At 36.0% G+C, this 20,308-nt stretch overlaps 1 protein-coding gene across 1 annotated transcript in view; it reads left to right on the plus strand.

Annotated features, from left to right (window-relative positions):
• The window catches only part of tafa3a (TAFA chemokine like family member 3a), a 190,277-nt gene extending 182,284 nt beyond the window's left edge, over positions 1-7,993 (plus strand). Inside the window, exon 5 of the mRNA XM_030135386.1 lies at positions 7,209-7,993. Coding sequence (XP_029991246.1) covers positions 7,209-7,220 — 12 coding nt within the window. The 3' untranslated portion in view covers positions 7,221-7,993. The remainder of the gene's footprint in view (positions 1-7,208) is intronic.
• The last annotated feature ends 12,315 nt before the right edge of the window (positions 7,994-20,308 follow it).

The raw sequence follows: 20,308 nt of genomic DNA on the forward strand, positions 1-20,308 counted from the left end.
ACACATTTATTACCTCACGTTTACTGCACTTATACATCTTGCTTCACTACCTCCACACAGACAAAAACATGAATACCTTTACAGTTTTAAGAACAACAGAGCAAGAGAGACTGTCACAAAGAATCAATGATCCATATTCAGAAAGCAGGTGGGAACAAGTCCAAAAAAAAGGCCTTTATTACCTCCAGGGACATCGCCAATACATTTACACTACGCAGAGTCTTTGTCAGAACATTTATGTCCTGTTGTATTTTTGCACTACTGACTTATTGGCATTTGTTTTTGATTCTTTGAGGTTGTCTGTTTTGCTCTCTTATTTTCAATACACTCTACCTTTCTCCTTGATGAGGACCTCATATATATATATATATATATATATATATATATATATATATATATATATATATATATATATATATATATATATATATATATATATATATTATTTTAGACCAATAAAGCACCTATTATTTTTTACTTTGATTTTTGTAGTTTTGCTGACTTATTGTACATAGTTTGTACATTAGTGATGGGAATTCCGGCTCTTTTTAGAGAACTGGCTCTTTTGGCTCGGCTCACTAAAAAGAGCCGGCTCTTTCGGCTCCCAAGTGGCTCTTCAGATTTTTTGGTGCTTAAATTAATTTATTACCAACAATAACGTAAAGTTATGAGTATATGAGTAATATGAGTTACTAGTGTAACTGGGGAGGGGTGGGGGGGTGTAGAGCGGCTCCCAGTCAGGAGCCGGCTCCCGTCGTTCAGTCAAAGAGCTGTCTCTCAGAGCTGTTTCGTTCACAACCGACACATCACTATTGTGCATCCCTTTTGTTTTTGGACGTAGTAGTGGGAAAAAGTAGAGCTACAGTGTGTATTCCCTCACAGTTCAGTCATTGTGTAACATTGGCATAAACAAGACTTCAGCTGTAGCCCATGTCTCATACACTACTATAAATCTTTTCTTTTTTGATGTCCACTGTTGGCATTGTTGATAAAAAATGATGGTGTCATTTCACCTCATGATAAACTCGCATCAATAAATCAGAGGTCTTAACACCCCACAGGCCCTCTGTGCACCACTGCAGTTGTTCCCTCTTTCTCTGTATGTCCAGGAGCAACTAGTTTTATAGTCCTGCTGGTAATGTCAGGAATTATAACCCCAGCAGCTCCTGCTTTTCACTTTCAATCAATCAAAGGGCAGAGGGCAAAAAACCACAAAGCCTCTCCACTTGACAGGTGCTATGAGTCTTGTGTTGAGAGTTGGTGATGGATAGCTGTCTACAGCAGATTCATTTTTAAAGGCATAATAAAATACACCTTAAACTGATGTTCCACAAAGTTCCACTTTATGGAAGGAATCTAATCATATTCTATGTATAGGCATTAAATCACACAGTGAATTACATTGAATTACAATAAATTAAAATGATTCAGAAGCTCTTTTTTTTTTTTTTTACCATAAAAATCTAAGCGAGTTACAACCAAACTCTAAGTTTTTCTGTAGTTTTCTGAGGTTTTTGGAGGCTTTGTGGCTATAGCTTTTTGTGGTCATTATCTGACTTAAAACTGCAGTTTTGTGTGATTCTGGACCCACATTATAATATTTAGAACATACACTACATCACTACACTATCATGAATTAAAATGCTCTCAGACTCTAACATATTGTTACTCTAAAGCAGTGGTTCTCAACTGGTGAGTCACAACCCAAAAGTGGGTTGCAAACCTGTTTTCAGTGGGTCGCAGACCTTTGCCTGGGCAACAAATAATGTTAAGTAACTAATCCTGTGCTGTATTTTTTATCGAGTGTATGGTCTACTATCTTTGGATACTGTCGGAAATAACAATATCAATCAATTGCACAATGTTTCCTGATGTTCTTATGACAGGCGCACAAGACACAAGACAGAGCACCACCCATTCATATTCCCCAACAGTAGGTGGCATTAATGCTAATTAACACCAGACATTTCATAGCATAAAAGAAGAACCAAAATATGTGTGTGTGTATATATATCTATATATATATCTATATATCTATATATATATCTATATCTATATCTATATCTATATCTATCTATATCTATATCTATATCTATATCTATCTATCTATCTATCTATCTATCTATCTATCTATCTATATATATATATATATATATATATATATATATATATATATATATATATATATATATACATCATGGCAAAACTCAGGCATGACATCAACTATATCAGATATGGTTTTACCTACATTAAGGACAAAAACCTTAGTGTTTTTAAAGCTTGAAAGTACATTTCGGTTAAAATTTACCCAATTTAGTGTTAAAGGGAATCTTTCCATATTTTGCATCACCACATGCTGGTCAGTTTGGTTTGGCTTTAAACTTGTCTTCTGTGTTGACATACTGTGATACTCTGTATTATCTCATGTTCAAAACACACCATTTTTTTGTTAAATAAATTTGACAAGTTTAACTGTTAGAATTTGGGTCACAGCTTGTCATTGAGGGGTGATAGTGGGTCCGGAAGCCAAACCAATTGAGAACCACTGCTCTAAAGCATCTGCACAGACTTATCATACTTCTTCAGAATTACGTCCTCAGCAACAGCAAAACAACACCTTATTCAAATAAAGATAATAGAGACGAAACCAGACATTAAAGTGCAGATAGAGGCTAAAGTATTACTGAAAATAGACCTCACTGACCTAGCATCTGTGCTAGTGACATTAAAGCAATAAACCCATTGGTCAGTGTAACGCTGTCTCTAAATTGCCATAATAACACTGATCAATGGGCCATTTAAAACTAATGTTAACTGAGTTTAAGGTTTTGAAAGCACTGATCTGTAGATCATCAGACAAGCTAAAATTGATCATACTCTGAAACTGTTAGATTTCTCAGCCCTACATGGATTTATTAGTAGAACTAGAATCTGGACCTCAAAATGGCATCTGTGCTTTTCAACACAAGTTGCTCATTACTGCATAAGCCAAAATGTTTTCTGGCTTCTGTTGTACTTTTGCATTATATGTCTCATTGCACATGGTGACTATAGCTGCTGGCTGCTTCACCTGCAACCCCCACCTGCATCCTCTGATTCAGACCAACGTCACATCTTTTTTGGGGGGCTTCTAGATCTTCCATGCCATAAAAATAATAATACAATTAAATAAAAATTTTAAAAATACTGAAAAAAATGTACTTGCCCTCTTTTGCAGTTGTAGAAAATTGGCTCCAAATCAAGTCCACTGGAGGATTCGGCCATAGTTATATTCACCATATCCTTTTTTCTTTATACATTAACTGGTTACACAGACTTCTTATGGAATGAACTTGAATTTATCACAAATTAATTAAAATATTGTTTGATGGCATGGAAATAAACTTCCTTGGTTTTTCAAATTGTACTTTATTATTATAAGATGTACATAGCACAGTGAGCTGTGGTTGACTTGGACTTAAACGAAACACAAAGGCTTGGTTTTCCAGATGTGGAGCCTTTAGCCTAGCCTGAGACTGAAAAGTTTTTCCAGGGATCCTCACAGAGCTGTTCTTTTGGACTGTGTCAGCAAAATAAAATACTGACTTCTTTTTTTAACCCATAAAAACCCAGTGCTACTTTTGTGGCACTTCCAAAATAATTTTTTCTCTATATTTGACTTTTCTTTAGTGATTTATCACCATTTATTATATTATCCTCTGTATTTTGTTTTTTTTTTTAGTGTAAATCATGTATTTTCTTATATTTATTTCAGTGATAATGTAAATGTTCTTAAAAGCTAAGATTAAAGTTAAGGGTTATCATATCAAAAACAGAGAAATCTGAAGAAAAAGTGACTTTTTCAGCAAAACATATCATTAACTGAATATAAACCAAGTGTGTCCATTCACTGTCATTGATTTAACTCCATGGGTTTCCTGAACGTCCAAATGGGTCATATTTGATGACCATGAAAAGATGATAAACTGCATTTTGCACGAATTATTTACATGTATTGATAGGATTAGTGGATCAACAGGTATTGAACAGTTTATAGCGGTAGATGGTTTTGGTGAAACGTATCGTTAGCCTCATAGCCTCATAATTGCCTAAGTCATATTTTTGGCTAAATTGTGATATCTGTGTAACTTTAGTCTCCTAACACTGATGATTCATTTTTCTTCATATGACCTGAAAACATATGACTTAGGCAATTATGCTATGAGGCTAACAATTTGATTAAGCACCAAGACCTCTGTACGCCTTTCATTTTCTGTTTTTCCCCAAAATCGGGAACATAGAAATATTAGTAACTCTGATTCCTGGCCTTCAGTCAATTTCTTAAAATGTAGTCTCAGTGTCTTCTTGGAGACACAGAGACATTTATCAAATCCAAAGCACTACCTGTCCCTTCACCTGTTTTAGAATATGCAAATGAAGTCATATTTTCTTTCATGTATATGTATACATTTTTTATGTTTTCTTGCAATCTGTTTTATTTCTCAGGACTAAAGTAGGATTGCTTTCTTTGTTTTGTTGCATATTTGAAATAAACTTAATTGAAAACTGGAAACCTGCCTGGAAATCCAACCCAAACCATATTTGGATTGATGCAGTTCAAGGGTTAAAACACTGAAAGATAACATCAACATATGATCAATAGTAAGTCTACAAAGAGGAGCTAAATCACTTTATTGATCACTGATTTGTTATTTTAGCGAATTAAGACATTAATCCTCCAGATAGTGAAATGTAACATGGTGAATTATAAATATATGGAGATGCTTCGATACAGAAATGCTTTTTGTTGCGCAGTAGATACTAACTACGTGAGATGGAGGCATGTGTGACTCCTTTGCTCTCCATCAAAGGTAGGGTCTTACTTTGTCAATGGGACTTTAAACCTACAGCTGACCAGTCAAGTGTGCTCTTTCATCCCAAAGCAGCTTAAGCATCAAACCCTGAGGACTGCCTTCTGTTCTCCTCATTCCCCTTTGTGTGTTTACTCTCTGATAACCCTCATTGTGGCACCCACAACACTGTGGCATGCTAATTGCTTTTGATAAGGTTTTACACAGCTTCAGGTTTTTATTTATAGCCAGAGGCATTTCAAGCATTTTTTTTTAACTGTGATAATTTAGTTACTCTTTACTTTACTTTAATCTGTTATTTTATCTCTTTTATCTCTTCCAGGTGAGCAATAAAAACATGTTCCTATATTATGGCCTTATTACTTTTTTTTTTTTTTTTTTTTATCAAAATCTGAGCTCAGAATGTGCTAAAATGAAAAGTTATGCATATAACAAATACTTGCAAATTAATTTCTGAAAATATTTACGCTCACTGCATTGCATATGAAATACTGGCATCATGCAGGAGGTCATCACTCATCAGTTTTCTTATAATAATACTATGATCAAATAATGTGATGTTTTACTGTTTATCCATAGCCTGTTGCTGTAATTGTATGAAGTCCAAATCATTATCATATTCTCCCTCTCATCCAATATTACTGACGATTGTTACATGAAGTGAAAATTAAAATGTAGCTCCCCAAACATTATACACTGTCTTCAGACAGGAGAGTAATCACTCAAACAGAAGATTGGGTATGGTTTATCACTGGTAAGACCCTGCAAAGTGTTAATTGAAAGACAGTCATGTGGAAATGTCGGTGTTATTTGTGTGTTTTGTGATGTAAACCAGAAAGTTACATATGTTGAACCAGCGAGCAATAGCACTCACCTACTAGTCTTGGTAAAGTTAAGGTGAGAGGAGTAAATGCATCTTTCAGTCCTTGAGATTAATATTCATGAGAAGGTCTGCAGATGCTTAACCCATAAAGAACCAAACAGCCACTGGCGACCAACTGATCTTAAATGTTTAATACCTGCTGATCCACTAATCCTATCAATACACGTAAATAATTGGTGTAAAATACAGTTTGTCATTATTTCATGGATGTTCAGAGGCTCCATAGTTACCGTGGAAGCACCGTCTTCTTCTACAACATTGATTCACCAGTAAAACGCATGGAGTTGGATCAATGACAGTGGATGGAGACACTGGGTTTATGTTAAATTAGTGATATATTTTGCTGAAAAAGTTACTTTTTTCAGTTTTCTCTGTTTCTGATATAATAACCCTCACCTATAATCTGAGCTTGTATGAACGTCTACATGATAAGTGAATTAAATATAGGAAAATACCTGATTTTTACTGTAAAAATACAGAGGATAATATTATAATAAATCTTAATAAATCACTTGAGAAAAGTTAAATATAAAGAGAAAAAAAACTGAAACTGCCATATAATTAGCACTGGGTCTTTACGGGTTAATACCAGCAGTGTGTATCATCATCATGAACAAAAATTGCAATAATAGTATTTCCAGTGTTTGAGCAGAAATCATTGAGCATGATGTATTATATGACATCATGTCAACGGTCTGGCTATTTACTGTTTACTGGCTGTTTTGTTTTTTTTTTTTCCCATTTTTGCTTCACACCACTGCAGATGTTTGACTTAAAAAACAAACTGCTTGTGAATCCTTACAACTTGTCACATATCTGACGTATCTGTGTTTGCCGTTGTTAAATCTGTGGCACCAAAACAATGGATATCGTGTAACCACATCTTATATCTTGATGTTATTAATGCCAGTGAGGCAGCTTCGTGAGAGGCTGTGATGTTTCACAGCCTTGTTGTAAACACACTGTCATATCTTTGGGTTTAGGATGTTATCTTGTGTATATTTGCTAATTAGCACTAAGAAAGGCAACTGAGGGGTTTAATTAACAAAGCAGCCTCTAAACATTTTAATGATCTGGGAATCATTTCAAGTTTTGAGGTGTGGTCAAGGAAAAGTCACCAAAAATGACTATATATGTATTTTTTATACATAAAAACACGTGTGTGTGTGTGTGTGTGTGTGTTTTGTATCATTGTGAATATAACAGTTAATGCAGTAATTTCATTTAATTGGATCAATTAAATGAAATAGGTAGATCAAGTTGAGGTGGATTTAATGTCATTTGAGTATTTCTCTGTGCAGTTCTTTCTATTATACTTTATTATTTGTCAGCGAGCACTGGTTTTACAACTCTTTGTTATCTTTAATGAGTCAAATCCCTTTTTATCCTGAACAGCCACATCATGTCACTGACATATTGTATAACCAGTATTCTGTGTCCAAAATTAATTTTTTGTTCTGTTTTTTCTTTTCTAGGTCACACGATAGTCGTCTGTTTCCAGGAAAAGCCCGTTTGGAACCAGGCACTGTTTCTTTGGCCAGCGTTATAGGACATTTGGATATGATGCATTTTTAGAAGACTGGTGGAAACCAGGGACCAAAAGGGACAATAATCATGGACATTCCACTAAACAAAAGGAAAAAAAGGACCAGGGAGCTTCACATGAAACTACATATCCAAAAAGATTCCTGACTTTAGATCCAGCATCAACAGTAGCTGTCTCTGAACTCTACTGCCCACCAAATCTCTCTTTGTATTATAGTTCTATTCCTATGGACTAGAAGACTCTAACATGAAGATATTTATGACTTAAAGACTGTGGATTACACCAGAAAAAAATTCACTCGTAAAACAAAACCGTGTGATGTGAAACTTTTGTGTTATTTTCTTGCTACAAAGAGCCCCAGGACTCTTAATGCATATCTGTGTTGAAGATCTAGTGAGATCATAAGCATTTTCCTTTCAGCCTTATGGAGCAGATATCTCTTCTATTTCTTTTTCGTTTTGATTCGATAACTATCAAGTGTTTGGCTTTCTTAAGTTTGGTAGGACTTTCCAAAACTTGATGCATCAGAAGCAGATGCCACAACAATAAAACACAGAAAAAAAACAAAAAACATGTCATGATATTTGAAGTCACCGAGAGTTAACACAGCTGAATTCTGCCAAAATGTTTTAATGGTATATGTTGTTTTCGAAGCCTGGTGACTACCATTGATTACAAATGTCAATATTATCTCAATAAATCTAACTAAATGGATATCACGGTACTGAGATTTTTTTTTTTTTTTTTTAAAGTCACTGTTAATGCCTATTTGTGTACCAGGCAGTAGTGCTATGTAAGCAGGAGCTGCTGGGACTGAAAATTAGCAGGTCAGGCAAATAAGTTGACAAAAAAAAAAAAAAAGACAGTAGCGAGCTCACATTTAATCAAGGTTGCATGTAATGAAAAGTAAAAAATCAGCAGATGCACAAATGGGCTATGTTCAGAAAAATACAAGGGGAAAGACGTCCCTGTGGTGTTTCTTCAAATGAACAGACTTCACAAAAATCCATCTGGAATCTCATTCGGGAAGAGATTGATAATGAGCTCTCACCCTAAAACGACCTTAATCCTTTTTAGCCCATTTCTAAAATGAGCTGTCGACATCACTTGTGTCTTGTGGGTTTATTGTCAGTTTGTTAAAGTAACGCTTCCCATCACCTACATGGACACAATATATTTATACCATATATTTTTGGTCCCATAAGATGCTGCTTGTTTGAAATCCCAACAGTATTGTTAGTGCATGCCATTAAAAGCTTATGGGAAACAAACTGAGAGATTCAGGCAGGGTTGATAGGAATAGGAAGGGAGGGGGGGTATACAGAGCCCTGGTGTCTGTGCCATATATGGCTTTCAGGGGGATCTAACAGTGAAGGAAATCCATCTAATGTGACAGAGATATATACTCATGCTTATTATTTTTATTGCTGATGTCAACATGCAGCTCCTCTCCGTGGGTGCCAAACAGGTTAGAGGTAGGCAGCTCTGAGGTAACAGTTAGAGATATGTTTATATATCACCTGCATGTGACAGATCCAACTTAAGGACGAGAAAGCCACATGCACAGGCTGTACTGGGTATGGTTACATGATGTTTTTTAAATCTGATTTATTTTTCAAGAAGAAATTAATCCGGAACTACAGTACTTTCTCTTCTGTTTACATGGAAATGTTAAACCTGAATAAAGGTTTACATGAGAAACGTTTATTCAATTCTCGCAGCCCTTCTGTTAGCTTAGCTTAGCATAGTTACTGCATTTCCATGGTCACACATAGCCAGTTTTTTAAAGTTGATTTGTTGTCTTTTGTAAGTGATTTCTGAAATCCGATTCTCCCAAATTCACAGATGTCAAACATGCGGCCCAGAGGCCAAATCCGGCCCGCCAAAGGCTCCAGTCCGGCCCTTGGGATGAATTTGTGAAATGGAAAAATTACACTGAAGATATTAATCCTTTTAGTTCAGGTTCCACATACAGACCAATTTAATCTCAAGTGGGTTGGATCAGTAAAATACTATCAGAATAACCTAATAATACTCACAACTCCAAATTTTTTCCTTTGTAAATGTAAACATTTTCATGTAATTTTACTGTATTTACACTAAAACAAACTAACATTTCACAAATACACAAATAACCTCAACAAATATGAACATTTTGAAATGCCTGAATTGTAATTTTAACATTATTCTGCCTGTTAAATCTTTTGTGTATTTGTTGATCCACTGTGATCTGTACATTGTAATTCACATGTTTAAATGATAAACTTAGACAAAGTATTGTTAAAATTGCACTTAGTTTTCTTAAGAAATTTCAGTTTGTTCATATTATTCACATTGTTCTAAAGGATAGTTGGCAAATGTGAACATTTTCGTCACATAATTTTACTTTTTTTCGCTCTAAAACACAGAGGAAATTGCAGTTGACATTATTTATGTATTATTATGTTTTTATTTTACTGGTCTGGCCCACTGCAGATCAAATTTAGCTTAATGTGGCCCCTGAACTAAAACAAGTTTGACACCCCTGCCCTAATTATTTCTCTAGATCTGCGTCTTACTGCACTCATACAATCTTGGGACTGTCGTGTTTTCTTTTTGTTGGAAGGGATGCATGCGCTAAATTAGCTTTGCTTTACCATTTTAGCTTTGCATTAGTTTTCATTTCCCAAGATTTTATTACTGCAGTAAGTCACATCGCCATGATTTGAGCCTCAATTTGTGATCATATTGACCCCACTGGACTAAAGTAATGATTAGGGAGAACTGAATTTCACAAAATCACTCATAAAATACAACAAATCACCTATAAAAGCCTGGCTACGTCTGCCCATAGGAATGAAGCGATTATGCTAAGCTAGGCTAAGCTAAGCTGATGGAAGGGCTGCGAGAACAAGGCAATCGGTGCACTGCAGTGGAAACTGTTTTGCCCACTTATCAAGCTCATTAGTGCATGACAAATGAATTAATAAAAAACAAGTGGTGAACTATTCCTTCAGGTTTTTAGAGGCTGGTAGATACCATCAGAATAGCCAACTGTAACGGTTTGGGTCGACTAGACTGCATTGTATATTCTTCTGCCAGCGCAGAATGTGTGTCTTCGCGAAACAAGACAATGAGCATGTGCAGAATGGCATGAATAAAGTCCAAGCGGAATAAAGGGTTTACAAGTCCGAGGAATAATTTAGACCGGATTCAAAAGTGGATTAAACCAGTGACTTTAATCGGGTTTAAATTTAATCCGAATTTTTCTTTTCAACTGGAATAAGGTGTTTACATGGGCATCTTAAATAGGATCTAACCTTTAATCATTTTAAACCAGGAATAAAAGTTGTCATGTAAACGCACGGATCATTATTAAAAGACTCCAGAGCTGACACTAAACATGTAGAAATCTACTTTAGTTCAGTTTAAGGGTGTCTAAACTCCAAACAAACCATGCTGCTTTATGGGGAATTTCACATTTTGTAAGTCAATTTCCATGTGTAATTGAAACAGTGCATTCAGCGCAGAATGCTTCTTATACTAAACATAATTAATTAAGCAAAAATGTAGAAGGCTCGCTTTCAAAGATCAGACCCGAGGGACCGTCGCTGTAAGGGAGGAGTGTGGAGGGCTGCTATGATTTGCAATCCAGGTTGCCTCTTGTTTGGTTTGAAATCATTAAATTACAGTAATGACTAATTTCTCATTCCTGCATGCAATTCGCCGGAGACCACCATGGATTTAATAAAGAGCTGGCGATGAATTACAAACAGCGAATGGTTGAGGAAAGGCTACGTGATTATACAGAGTAATTCAAAAGTGCATTAATAAAACAATACAGAAACATTGCTAAATCATTTGAGATAAAGGCTATTTGCATAATTCATTAAGATTAATCAGACCAGGCAATCCACCATGGTGCTCTGAGGAAAAGGGAGAGAAGACATGAATCCAATCCCCTGAAAAAACCCTTTCTATCTACAAACAATGATACAAATCTACCCTTGGATCACAGAATTAACCTCTGTGCACTTTACAGCCCCCGCAGTGTTGAAACACAATCCTTCAGTCATTCACCTTTATGTGAGCTAATATTGTATTAATAATGAACAGTCTTTTCATACCATAGCTCCTCTGGGTTTTGTTGCTCTGCCATAAAAGACCTATACAACACTTGAATGGAAATGTATTCGACGTGTTTGGAAACCGCAGAGTGGATCTGAGAGTTGGATGTCGGCCCGCAGTTCTGTGTGTTTCTAATGATTTCAGCGCTTCGTTCTCTGCAGTGAAACGAGTTCAGCAGAGCAAATATGGGATGTGTTTGACCACCTGTAACACCTATACTCTAATGTTATCGTATCGACTGTGTTACTAGAGATTCAGCAGCTCAGTCCTGTCGGATATGTATAATACATTTCATATGAACATTTTTTTCAGAATGGAATACAATACAGTAGAACAGAATACAATGGAAACTTATTATTAGTGTGGAAATAGCACAACAAAATTGTGTTACATATACAATTTACACAGGAATAAATCACACAATAGGGCTTTCGGTCTCTAAATACATTGAAAACATCTGATTATTTAACAGCTTTGTTTCAATTCCAGTTTAAAATATGTATATAAAATATGTATATAAAATAGAATACAATACAATACAATACAATACAATTTATTATTAGTGTGGAAATAGCACAACAAAATTGTGTTACATATACAATTTACACAGGAATAAATCACACAATGGGGCTTTCAGTCTCTAAATACAGTGAAAACATCTGATTATTTTACAGCTTTGTTTCAATTCCAGTATATACTATATAGAATAGAATAGAATAGAATAGAATAGAATAGAATAGAATAGAATAGAATAGAATAGAAATTTAATGTTTTATTTATTTATTTATGTATTATTGTCACTGGAACAATGAAAATCTGTTTTGCAGCTCTGTAGCTTAAAGGGGTCATATTTTGCTGAACCCACTGTTATTAGTCTTTCGTACATTTCTTTGTGTATTTGGACCCTAATAGTTCAAGAAGTTTGAATTTGAACCCTCCAGATGCTGCAAAGCTATCTTTATATTCATTTTGGCAAAAATCGAGTTGATTTCTACAACCCGTTTTAATTCCTGCTTTATTTGTTACATCTATAACTAGTTATGTCATGACATTAGCACATATAAGGTCAAGACTTCCAATGAACATTTGATGAACAAGTACGACATAATTGTTTGTCAGCAGCAGCGGTTGAAGTCCATACTGAAAATATGTCCAAACTTTGACCCGATTACCTAAAATGTTCAGTTGCTGGTTGAACAGGACAGGGCAGCATGGTTACCAACCTGAAGGGGGTGGGGCATAAAGTAGCTAATTTGCATTTAAAGGGCCAGTGCTCAAAATGACCTTTCTGGTGTCATTACTCAGAAATAGGTTTGAAGATGGACCTGTGGAGTTGAATTAATGAAGAATTCAGACCCAAGCATTGCATTTATAGTTTATGTAGACTACAGGGAAATGTTTTAAAATGCATAATTCAATTTTTTTTTTATTTTAAAGTAACATATCACTCCTTTGAAGTACAAAACACTGTATAAAAAGATTGCACAAAATGCTGAAAAATATTGGCAATACACAAACATAATGTATGCGCACTTGAAAACCCTTGGCCTTCAGTCCACGCAAAAGTTTTTGCACATATAGACGGACAGACAGACGGATGATGTGCCGGACTTGCTGCTCTCCAAAACAATTTGCAATGGGGGGGCTCAATCTGGACCTCAATACATATTTTTACAAGTAACGTGACAGACCTGTATGTGAAGGACGTGTTGATAAAGCTGTGAGAAAGAGAAAGTGAGCTAAGTTTTTGCACATACATGGACAGACAGACAGACGGATGGACGGAGGACCAACTGATGACAACACCCTGTGGCCTATGTGGTAGAGGGTAAAAACTACAAAGATAAAATATTAAATATATAAATACTACGACAATACAAAATTTATGGTGGCACTTTTAAAACACATCACATTACCGTAATGCACCTACTTTTAATTTGAATGTACAGGGTGACACAAAAAAATGGGAACTTTTTAACAATCCAATAAAACCAAGAGTGATGGAAGAAAAATATTTTATTCATAGTAACTGAAACCTTAAAACATGCCATTTAAGAAACAAAGATGGAATTTTCTTCTTTTTTTTTTTTTAAATTACAGGGTGATCCAAAAAAAACGGGAATTTTTGAAGTGCGTATCGGCAGACATGAGCAAGTGGCAGCACTGCGAGACAGTGACCTTGAGCAAGTAAACACACCCTCATTTTAGTAACCATTGGCGGCTGTGCGAGAATTGTTCAGTAACCGTGTGATCTCAAGATTCGGTAACATTCCCTGGCCACCTAGATCGCCAGATTTGTCTGTTTGTGATTTTTTTCTTGTGGGGCTATCTCAAGAGTAAAGTGTACACGACTCGACCAAGAACTCTAGATGAGTTAAAACAGAGAATTCAGGATGAAATTCACAGTATCCCAGCTGAGATGTTGCAGTGGTCAATGTGGAATCTCAACAGCAGATTTCAAGAATGCATTCGTACAGGAGGATGCCATCTACAGGAAGTAATTTTTAAAAAATGAAAATTCCATCATTGTTTCTTAAATGGCATGTTTTAAGGTTTCAATTACTATGAATAAAATATTTTTCTTTCATCACTCTTGGTTTTATTGAATTGTTAAAAAGTTCCAGTTTTTTTGTGTCACCCTGTACCTAATTTTATGGTTCAGTTTAGGCTGATATCAATACTGAAATCAAATCCCATTCTTTTACTTTTTTCTGGAATTTCCCCATGTGGGACTAATAAAGGCTTATCTTATCTTATCTTATCTTATCTTATCTTATCTTATCTTATCTTATCTTATCTTATCTTATCTTATCTTATCTTATCTCCTAACCTTAACCTACAGCACTGCAAACAGTGCTCTATGGTGACAGACCTTTCAGTGATAAATTCTGCTGATTTTACCACATATTCATGACTTGCACAAACGTACAACGGTTACACTTCATTCTAGTTCAACTTTGATTGATATGGGTGTTTAAAGCAGCTAATGTCTTTCATCAGGGCTCAACAATCATTAAATTGACCATATTCCTGTTGAATTATTCATCATCTTCTCTAAACTTTGCTCTCATCATGGTACAAATACTTGAAAAACCTGAATTTCAATCATTATGCACATAAAAACTCAAACTAATGAAATGCGTTGAGATGAGCTACAGTCGTCAGGATATTATCTTATAAGAGTCAGCTCCGTTGACGCTTACAGACTGATGCCTCTGAAGCTGTTGATTAAAATCCTCCCACACCTCCTTCCTGGAACAAATTTCCCGGTCGGTCATTTCAGATTGAAAATAATATTAGTAAAATGATATGCTGTGCACACATCTTACTGGAAGTAGATGACACTGACTCACTTGTTCTATTTTTAATGTATTTTTATTTCCTTTTCTTGTAAAATTATATTGGAGAGCACTAACAGCCAATTTTATTTATTTATTTATTTATTTTTGGCTTATCTGAGTTTGGTAGAAACAAATGTGTCTCTTCCAGCACACTGCACATTAAGATCTAAATCAAGAAGGTCTTGCACTTTACAAAACGTGTCCAACAAAAACAAAGCTCTCAGTTACACAAACACCATCTGGTGAGTTTACCAGGGCTTTATCTTGACAGGATGAATTAGTCTGAAAAACTGTCAGATACACCAAGCAAAATTAGATTTCCCTATTTTGTAATGAAAGCTGACAGAATGTAATGGAAAACTGCTCGAATTTGAAAACACCTAAGATGGACTGTAAAAGCCTGGCTGGAAAAACTTTCCTCTCTTTTTTTTTCTTTTTTCTATCTAATTGTGTTATTCTCTCTTTTCAATATCTGCAGTATTTTTCCTCCCTAAATTGGATGTTCTAATTCAGTTTGGGTCGGAATTTGATGTTATTTCTGACGCCTGTTTGTGTTATTCACATCACCTGAAAGCAGTTTATTTCGAAGTGAGTGTTACCTCTCTCTTTGTGTGTGCACCGCTGTGACCTGAGGCATAATGGGATTATCCTGCTCAAGGCAAGACGAAGATGCCTGGAATTCTAATATCAAAGTCTTCCTCCCTGTACCTGACACCTCCTCCTCTCTCCTCCTCCCTGTGTTTCTTATGCCTGACTGGACTGAGAGGCGATTAGCCCATGAATCATGACACGGCCGGTGAGTTGCTTCTGAAAGTCACTCTCACATCCTGTTGTTGGCTAATCCAAAGTATTTTTTTTTAGCTCAACAGCCAATGTGTCCGGCACTATCGTTGTCATTGTTGTCTTCATCTTTGTCGTCTTTGTCATTGACAATCTCTACAAACATCTTCTCTGACAAAACTACTTGATTCATTTAAAATATTATTATGTAGATTATATATGTAATATGTATGTTTTGTATGTATGTTGTGTGTTTGTAGCCTATTTATATCTTATATGTAGCTTGATATAGTTGCTATTGAACACTGACAGGATGGCATATTTAGACTTTCATTTGGGTCCATGACCTTTGACTTTGAATGACCTTGAAGGGTCAAATACAAGGTCACCAATGTCTACATTTCAACACTCTTTTCCAAAATTACTAGTCGGATTCATTTCAAATTTTATATGTGGTTTCCTTGGGACAAGGTCTACAAAGCTTGTTCACAATTTTAAGAAATTTTGATTTTTGACCTTTTGATGAATTTTTGAAATATAAAAAATGTCCTTTTACTTATAATGGACCATATTTTGATGGTTTTCAACATAGAAATGGTTATAGATATCAATATATTTTCTATTGAGCACTGATATGAAGTCTTATATAGACATTTATTTGGGTCCATGACCTTTGATCTTGAGTGACCTTGAAGCATCAAATTCAAGGTCACCAAAGTCTACATTTCAAAATCTTCTCCAAAACTACTGGTCAGATTCATTTCAGATTTTATTTGGAGCTTCCTTGGGACAATATCTACAAAGCTTGTTCACAATTTTGAAAAATTTGGATTTTTGAACTTTTGAATAATTTTAAAAATATTAAATATTTACCTTAACTTACAATGGGCTATTTTTTGATGGCTTATAGCATGGATATAGTTAGAGATATGAATATAGTTGCTATTGAACAATGATAGGAAGTCATATATAGACTTTCATTTGGGTCCATGAGCTTTGACCTTGAGTGACCTTGAAGGGTCAAATTCAAGGTCACCAATGTCTACATTTCAACAATCTTCTCCGGAACTACTGGTCGTATTCATTTGAAATTTTATATGTAGCTTCCTTGGCACAATGTCTACAAAGTTTGCTCACAGTTTTGAGATATTTAGATTTTAAATTTTTGGAGGAATTTTTGAAATATTAAAATTTGTACTTACCTTTACTTATAATGAGTTATAGTTTGATGATTTATAACATAGAAATGGTTACAGATATCAATAAAGTTACTATTGAGCACTGATAGGAAGTCATATATGGACTTTGATTTAATTGGTTGAGTTCTCCTCCAAAGAAAGTACCGCCCACGTTAACCTCGCAAATTTCAGGTGCAATACAGGGCCATTAGTCCTTTTTTCTTTCTTTTAGAACAGCACATACTGCACCTTCATATGCATCAACCAGGTATTTTCTGTGAAATCAGTGGCAGCTCAGCATACATTGGGTTTTTCGTTGCCTCTAAACCAGTGGCGGCTGCTCGTCTTTCAGACAGGGGAGGCTCATTGTTGGCTTACATTAAAAAAAAAAAAAAAAGAATTAAGAAAATGCTCAGTGACCTTATTGTACCAAGTAGGTGTCTTTCCCAGGGACTTAACCAGTGTCCTCTCAATATCCATCAGAGCTAGGCTGCTTAGATAGCCTTGGCCCATTGTGTTGTGGGTGTAAGACTTAAGCCTTTTTAAACAACAGATGCTCCTTTCACTCCGACCTAGCCGACAGTTTGATTGATTTAACTATCTCCAAAACGATATTAAACTCGAACAACAAATGATTAAATTATGGAACTGAAACAAGAAAATTATGTTAAATTGAAACAAGGAAGTACAATGAGTGGGTTTTATTTACAGTGCAAGAAATGAACGAGTAATTTCGTAGTAGTTTCTCTCTTGATTTCACAGCAGAATGTGCGATGGTATTAAACTGAACTGTGTCAGTGAAGGAGGAGATCTGAAAACAGCTGTCAATCAAATGGGATTCAGCCTTTTGACCGATCCTCCAATCAGCACGTGGGATTCTGGCGTCCAGCCCGGCCGAGCTCCGCCCACAGCTCCATTCACCCCCAGAGACGCCCAGCGTCCGGGGGCGGGACAACATCGTGGCATTTATCCAATTACCGTCCAGTTTTGACGCAATGAAAAAAACTGTTCCACTCAGTCCCATTGAAGCCCATAGACGCCCGCAGTCTACGGACAAATACACTGAGCAGAGATTGAATGAGAAAACAGCGCAACAGGAATGTATGAGAAGTGAACAACATCGCGTCTGTTGGTTTGTGATAAAACTGATTCTGAACGAACTCATCTTTGAGATGAACGTGTTCTAACGCATTTGTAGTCAATGAAATGTCAACACAACTGAACATATTTAACCATTTAATTTTCATAATTTTAGGGGAAGCCGGGCTTCCCTTGCAGTCTATGAGAAATCGCCACTGCTCTAAACGCTATAAAGGAATTTGACTGTGTGAGTGGCCCCGCTCAGCACATCTGAATGTGTGCAGTAGCCTATATGTGCCTGTGTCCAAGTATGGTGTTGACAAGACATAAGTGCTGGCCAGTGCATTTGCTTTCACCTCTCATCAGAGACACTCTCTGCTCCCTCACTGCATTATCACAATGCCCCCGGGTCACGGAAAGGGCCTGCTGTAATTTGAAAAGGAAATTATCTTTTGTGGAACTTACTCAGATAGATGAAAAGTAGGGGAAGAAGAGGAAGGTGGTGGTGGTGTGAAGGGGGGGGTGAGTGGGTGTCTATAGGCAGGGCGAGTTGATAGAAAGGTGAAAAATACTACTTCCTCTGTTGGCAACCTGTGAGCAGGTTAATGGGAGTGAGGTTTGCAATGAGCTGATATCTATCTGGATGGGGCAGAGAGGGAGAGGGAGACACACACAAAATGACATTCTGATGGATTTCTAACTGCCTCTTTTCTCCTTGGCCCCATTTAGTGCTGCATCAGTGTGCATTTATTTATTTATTTACCTTATTTTTCACAAAAGAGCATCTATTTTTTGCTAATGGTCAGGTTGTATCTCAGTAGGATCTAGTCCAGCCCCAGTGCCACATCTAATGGCTGAGAAGCTGAGACGATGGCAGGGAAATTAAAGCATCTGGATGTGTTCTTTTTTTTTTTTTTAAACTCTTTATTCATCAAAGTTTTTTTTTAAAGATTCAAAATCAAAAAACAAAACAAACAGGTCATGAGGTCAAGGGGTTACAAAGATCGCATTGCTTAGACGAACAACTAGGGATGGGAATGGATAAGAATTTAACAATTCCGATTTCATTATCGGTTTTACTTACTGATCCGATTCCTTATCGATTCTCTTAGTGATTCTCTTTGGGTGAGGGAATAAAACAGTACAAATGGGTTTGTTTGTATTAACTGTCTTTTATATGTCCATCTCTGCACAGAAAATATAACATATATAGTATGCACAAATAATAATAACAGATGACGTTGGGCCCGGTTGGGGGGGGGGGGGGGGGGGGGGGGGTCAGTTGTGTCTTAAAGCAATAATTCTGGTCTTTCTAAATCTTTTAGATCAAAAGGCTTCTTATATGCTAGTCAATGAAAAAGCTGTACAAAAAAAAAATCATCACAGAGGCCACCTGGTTGTTGTAAAACTATTTCCACCGAATATTGTTTGTTGAAGGAACTGAGATTCTTTTTCCAAACAGAGGAGCTTATGGTCTCCCTTTGAAGACCCCAAGGCTGTGACCAAAGTTTCACCTTCATCTTTGACTCTTCAGTGTTAATGAAACTGGAAAACAGCTCCAAGCTCTGCCCTCAGGCCTTTGTATGGATCTGCTCCAGAATTTAAGGGGGTTTGTCCTTGGCCCATGTCCTGCCCTTCTACCAAATTTCATGAAACAGGTGCAGGATTACACTGTCTGTCAGCGTAATCCTTCTGATGGATGGACAGTGAGAACAGACAAACATCCAAACAGGAATGATCACATAACCTCCTTGTCAGAAGGAAGGTATAATATACGGTTATGGCAAAAAAAATGTCACTGCAGTCATCATCAATAATGGGCTCACTGCACATCATCTCATTTATCACACAGCTATTTACAAAAGAAATCAATAATTTGTCTCAAACAATAATGCTCTGAAATTTATTTATTTTTTGTCATTTAAGGTAGCTTTATTGTTCTATGATTGGTATGAGAGTGTACAGTAAAGCTATAGTATGCTACCACACAGAGTGCTAATTGGCCACTCAGAATCAAGTCATGTAAAAATATTAAAAAATATTCTTAACATCATTCTTTTTTTTTTTTTTTTTTTTTTTTTAAACGCTTAATCCGTGGTCATAGTTGGGCCAGAGCTGACAGGACACCCTGTACATGTCACCAGTTCATGATTTAGAAACAAATAACCACTCACTCTTACATTCACACCTACATGCAGTTTAGAATAATCAATAAACCTATTGAGGTGCGTGTTTTTAGATGGTGTACATAGCTGAGAACCAATGCAGACATGGGGAGAACAATTGAATATACAGTGAATTAGATATAAGACCTTGGTTTTTTGTGTATGTGTGTGTTTGTTCAGTCCATTCTTGCATACTAATGACCAGTTACTATTTTCACATCACTTTTTCAGATTATTTTTGGCTTTATTGATCCCTACAACATATTCTGTTATCCTTCAGCTCACAAAAAGAAAGAAAGAATTATTTACAGAATATTCAGAACAATTCTCACCTTAGTCTCCAATCCAATCTGCCATTATACACTCAGGTATTGTACA

Source organism: Sphaeramia orbicularis, chromosome 5, assembly GCF_902148855.1.
Source record: "Sphaeramia orbicularis chromosome 5, fSphaOr1.1, whole genome shotgun sequence".
Classification (NCBI taxonomy): domain Eukaryota; kingdom Metazoa; phylum Chordata; class Actinopteri; order Kurtiformes; family Apogonidae; genus Sphaeramia; species Sphaeramia orbicularis.